General features: G+C 45.0%; 1 protein-coding gene across 7 annotated transcripts in view; it reads right to left on the bottom strand.

Moving 5' to 3' along the window:
* Positions 1-5,945, bottom strand: part of zranb3 (zinc finger, RAN-binding domain containing 3) — a 100,468-nt gene that overhangs the window by 52,536 nt on the left and 41,987 nt on the right. For all 7 annotated transcript variants that reach the window (XM_037973946.1, XM_037973949.1, XM_037973950.1 and 4 more), the window contains exon 13: positions 5,694-5,945. This exon is cut by the window's right edge and continues 2 nt beyond it. In XM_037973946.1, coding sequence (XP_037829874.1) covers positions 5,694-5,945 — 252 coding nt within the window. The remainder of the gene's footprint in view (positions 1-5,693) is intronic.

Here is a 5,945-nt window from a genome sequence, read left to right as displayed (position 1 = left end):
TAACTGTGGTATTAGCTTGTTTTAACTGTAGTATTAGCTTGTTGTAACTGTGGTATTAGCTTGTTTTAACTGTAGTATTAGCTTGTTTTAATTGTAGTACTAGCCTGTTTAACTGTAGTATTAGCTTGTTTAAACTGTAGTATTAGCTTGTTTTAAGTGTAGTATTAGATTGATTTATGTGTAGTATTAGCCTGTTTAAATGTAGTATTAGCTTGTTTAAACTGTAGTATTAGCTTGTTTTTAACTGTAATATTTACCTGATTTCCCTGTAATATTAGCCTATATTAACTTTAGTATTTGCCCATGTTAAATGTAATATTTGCCTATTTTAACTAACAGTGAGTGCCTGTTTGAACTGCACTACTGTCATGTTTTACGTGTAACATTTTTCTGTTTTAGCCGTAGTATTTCCCGTATTAACTATTAATAAACCAAACAGCTTCAACTGCTCTGCTGGCTGATTTAAAAGTGGCAGCACAGAGTCAGGTCCACAAAAATTTCCTCATGACATCTGAAAGTCGACGTTTCCCGCCACTTCTCCGAGCCGAGGGCGTTCAGAGAGCAACAGGTAAGACAATAATTGCTCATTTCTCCACAACCTCCCCCCTTTGAAAACAACCTCCCTTTAAGATCCCCCCCACCCCCACTGAACACCTGCCGCCCACTTTTTTCTTCCTTTTTTTTTCATTGTCTCCACCAGCCCTCGGATCAATCAGCCAATACCGTTTTTCCCAGAGGACGAATTATGCTCGCGTCCCATTGTTTTCCCTAATTGCTCGCCTGCATCATGTGCAATCAAAGCCAAACGAAATAATTGTGAGCGATTGCTGCATCTGTGAAGGTCTGCAGTCGAACTCTGTGTGTGTGTGTGTGTCACAGCTGATAATGGCCGAACGCCAGGGACAGAAACATCAACTTCCGCCGCCTTGAAGACGATCAAACTATTTTATTGAGTTCTTTTCTTTATCATTTACCCACAAGCGCCATTTATATGAAACTTCTCTCCCTCTCCATAAGTTTGTCATCAAGGTAGAATTTACCGAACTGAGAGCCGCTTTAAGAAAAGAGCACAATTATTTACGGCCAACTGCAAAATGTCACAGTCTGAGCAGAACTTCTTAAAAAAAAAAAAAAAGAAATAAAATTAAAAAAAAGGCGACCCTTTCTTTCTTCCCTCGCGGTTATATTTAAATCACATCTTTTCACAATATTTGTCAAACTCAAGGTGCGAAATCTAACAAGACAGGAAGTTGTGAGACTCCGCGACGCCGAGGGCTAATTAGTGATCTCGCCTCCGCGCCGGCTCGTTCCTTCAAAAAAGGCCAGCCCTCTCGCCGGCTCGCTCAAATGTCACGCGAGTCCCCCGACCGCCTTTCGCTAACGAGCCGACCGAGGCCGAGACGGCTCAATTTGTGCCGAGCCCTCCCTCCACGAGGAAGACGTCAACGGTCGAGAATCCTGCAGGGGTTGGACTTCCCCCCCCCGGGTATGTTGTGGCTTGATAAGGTTGGAGAATAGACTCCGGCTATGAAGTGAGACAAACTGGGAAATGCCCCCCCTTTTTTTGTTTGTTTGTTTTTTTGTTGTGGTTGCCATTTCCGACGAAGTGAAAATATAAAGGTGCCGACCTTACGAGATCGGCTACTACCGCGTCAAGCTTTGGCTCAAGAGCTGGAAAGCTGGCTGAGCTGCAGCTGTAGGTTAGTTGGCTGTGGTGGCCATCTTGAATTGGTTATTCTTAAAGACACACTGGTTCCGATACGAGTATTGGCTACTGACATTTGACCGCGTGACCCTGAAATCAATGGAGATCATCCTCAATCCCATTACGTGTCCAGCTGTGCAGGTCGACTTTCCTACGTTACACAGTTTCAGAGTTAGCGCACGGACAAGGTGTTTCACAAAGGGGTCACCTGTGACCTCAACCTTTGACATGGAAATCAATCGGGATCAACCCCGATCCAAGAAGCGTCCAGCTGTGCAGTTGCAGACTTTGACCCCGAAATCAAGAGGGGCCATCTTTGACTAATAAGGCGTCCAGCTGTGCCATCACACGGTTGCAGACTAAAAGCTCGGGTTCACCTGTGACCTTGACATTTGACCGCGTGACCCTGAAATCAATGGAGATCATCCTCAATCCCATTACGTGTCCAGCTGTGCAGGTCGACTTTCCTACGTTACGCAGTTTCAGAGTTAGCACACGGACAAGGTTGTCACAGAGGGGGTGACCTGTGACCTCGACCTTTGACACGTGACATGGAAATCAATCGGGATCACCCTCGATCCACGAGGCGCCCAGCTGTGCCGTTTGACTTTCCTAAGTTACACAATTTCAGAGTTAGCGCACGGACAAGTTGTTTTTCACAAAGGGGTCACCAGTGACCTCAACCTTTGACATAGAAATCAATCGGGATCATCCCCGGTCCAAAAAGCATCCAGCTGTGCAGTTGCAGACTTTGACCTTTGACCCCGAAATTCAGAGGGGCCATCTTTGACTAATATGGCGTCCAGCTGCGCCATTACACGGTTGCAGACTAAAAGCTCGGGTTCACCTGTGACCTTGACATTTGACAGCGTGACCCTGAAATCAATGGAGATCATCCTCAATCCCATTACGTGTCCAGCTGTGCAGTTCGACTTTCCTACGTTACGCAGTTTCAGAGTTAGCGCATGGACAAGGTTGTCACAGAGGGGGTCACCTGTGACCTCGACCTTTGACACGTGACATGGAAATCAATCGGGATCACCCTCGGTCCACGAGGCGCCCAGCTGCGCAGTGTGCCATTTCTACGTTAAAAAAGGCAGATCAGTTTTGAGCCCAGACGACAAAATGCCCAAAGACAGATGGACGTACGGAGACAGGCGTCTAATATCCCAGACCGCCAACAATTCCGGACGTTCCGTCGGAGCGGAACGACCAGGACTGTTCACTTTGAAACACAACGTCTTGATATCCTCGCATCACGTGACAGCCTCCTGTGATTCGCTGTCCTTGCTTTTCCGTGGAGTTATTCTAAAAATACTGTTGCTCTTGAAAGAAAAACAACATTTCTCATGTCACGCCGCAGCCCATCCACCTGATTATTTTCTCATGTTTCCGCCGAGCCGAGGATTTTGGCGGCAAGCTGTGAGATAGCGCCATAAATACAGTTGTTATTATTATTTTTTTTTTCTTTCCTTTTCCCCAGCACAGTCTGTCATTTACAAATTTAGCAGGTTGTTAAATTCCCCATCTCGCGAGCTGACACAGCCTGCTGCTGCGAATGCAGAGTGGCGCTTGTGACAAAGACGGGTGTGAAAGCTGAATAGTTATCAAGCATCTGCTGCAGCTGAGCATGAAAGAAAAAAAGTGTGTGGGTGTGCGCTCGAACGCCGAGGTTGTTTGTACTGGGCTTGTTTTAAGTGCGTCAGCTTTCAATTCCAGCGGACGGGGCTGTAAACAGACCTGCGGCTCGGCCAATATTTGCTGTTTGCTTATATTTAATATAGATACAGCTGTGGAGGAAAGAGACTTCAGAGTCATTACTGAGGTGTCGGGAGAAAAAAAAAAACAGGACAACACACTGACAACGCTGTCCATATTTGTTCTGCGTGATATTAAAAAACCTCAAAATATCGTCTTAATCAACATGTATTTTTACAATATGAGATAAGCTAAGATGCAATACATAATGAGACTATGAGAAATGATAAAACATGAGATATGTGATGTAATCTGTGATAGGCTACGGTCAGTAAGGTTTTGATGTGATATACATTAAAAGACATGATATAATATGTTAAAAAATGTATACTGCATGAGAGATTATATGATATACATGAGAAGATGTGATGAGATTACAGAGATGACATAAATGTGATGAGATGAGAGTTATGAGATGGAGAGACATGAAAGTACATATCTGAGATGAGATAATAGAGATGAGAGAGATGAAAGGGCAGCAATGATGGATATGAGATGATGGGATGAGAGAAACTGGATGAGATAATAAAGATGGGATGAGATGATGATAATGTAGAGATGAGAGGATAGAGATGAGGACATAATGGATGATAGGATGAGAAGATAGAGATGATGGGATAAAGATGATATGATAGATATGAGATCATGGAGGTGAAATGGGATGAGATGATAGAGATGAGATAAGAGAGATGAGATGATCAGTATGAGATTACAAAATTATAGACATGAGATGACAGAGAGAATTGAGATGAGATAATAGAAATTGGATGAGTATATTGAGATGACATGATAGAGATGAGGAGATAATGGATGATAGGATAGAGATGAGAGGTAAGATGAGATTATACAGATGAGATAATAGAGATGAGATGATGAAAATGTAGAGATGAGAGGACAGAGATGAGGAGATAATGGATGATAGGATGAGAAGATAGAGATGATGGGATAAAGATGATATGACAGACATGAGATCATGGAGGTGAAATGGGATGAGATGAGAGAAACTTGATGAGATAATAGAGATGGGATGATAATATTGAGATGACATGATAGAGATGGGATGATGAAAATGTAGAGATGAGAGGATAGAGATGAGAGGTAAGATGATGAGATTATACAGATGACATGATAGATATGAGATGATAGAGGTGAAACGGGAAGGGATGACAGCGATGGCATGATAGAAATTGGATGAGATAATGAAGATGGGATGAGATGATAAAGATGAGATAAGAGAGATGAGATGCTCAGGATGAAATGATGAAATTATAGGTATGAGATGACAGAGAGGATGGAGATGAGATAATGAAGATGGGATGAGAAGACAGAGACAACATGATGAGATGATATAGGTGATGACATGGATAAGATTTTGAGATTATAGAGATGAGATGATCAAGATGAGATGGGATGAAATGACAAAGATGAGACGATGAGACTATAGGGATGAGATGATAGAGATGAGATGATCACTATTATGGCCTTGTGAAAAGACTCAGGGCTGTTCCATTAGCTGCCTTAACAAACGACAGATAAATTGTCTTGTCGTCCAGAATGCCAAAACGCAACATTGGTATCGTCGTAAGAAATGTTTTGATACAATCACGGATGTAATTTCAACCGTGTCTCACATATTCGCTCTGAACCTTATCCGAGTTCGGCTCCCCTCTGCCCCGAAGTCGTCGCCCCGGTCGATTTGAAGCAACTCGAACGTTTTAAAGAGCACCGAACCTGCAGTCTGCCAGGGTCATAACGACTTCCCCCTCCCTCCCACCCCCAGCTAACTCTTCGGCGAGATACAATCATGGGCTGTCAGAGATATCGCCTAGAGCCGGCTCAACTTTTTCCCCCCAACTTTGTGTGAGACGTTTGCAGCGATAGCAGGCGCCTGTTCGCTCTCTCGGCTTGACAGGTGAGAATTATACTGTGTCCTTGTCATCTGCAGGGAGAGAGAGAGAGACAGTATTCTCCAAGCAGAGCTATTTCAGACTCTGGAAAGCCTGCCTCCATCTTTCAATATCTCACATCTCCATCTGGTGAAATCTGTAATGCTGTTCTAAAGTATTATGTCAACAGACCGCCGCGATTGATATTGACAGGAAGGAAAATAAAGCACTGAATGGATTTTAGCTTCAGGGATGACGGTGGCCGTGTTGTTCTGTTTTTGTCGACCGAATCCCGGCCTGATTTCAATCGGTGACTTTAAAAGAAAGGAATCAGACATCTTTACCCGAACGGGCGGCGGGGGAGGGGGAGGGGCGCGGGCCCTCGCACATCTCGCAGTACGGCAGCAGGCCGCTGTTGGCGTAGGTGCAGGCGCCGCAGTCCCACGTCGCCTCCAGGGATGCCGCCCACCTCCGAGACGCGCGGCTCCGGCCGGACTCGGGCGTCCGCGGCCTCTTCGGCTGCGGGGAGAAGACGTCCTCCTCCTCCTCCTCCTCTTCCCGCTCCTCGTTTCCGGACCCCCCGCCGCTGCCGGCTC

This window comes from Kryptolebias marmoratus, linkage group LG23 (genome assembly GCF_001649575.2).
Source record: "Kryptolebias marmoratus isolate JLee-2015 linkage group LG23, ASM164957v2, whole genome shotgun sequence".
Taxonomy (NCBI): domain Eukaryota; kingdom Metazoa; phylum Chordata; class Actinopteri; order Cyprinodontiformes; family Rivulidae; genus Kryptolebias; species Kryptolebias marmoratus.
Note: the sequence above shows the minus strand (reverse complement) of the source record. Positions and strands in the feature narration are given on the sequence as shown.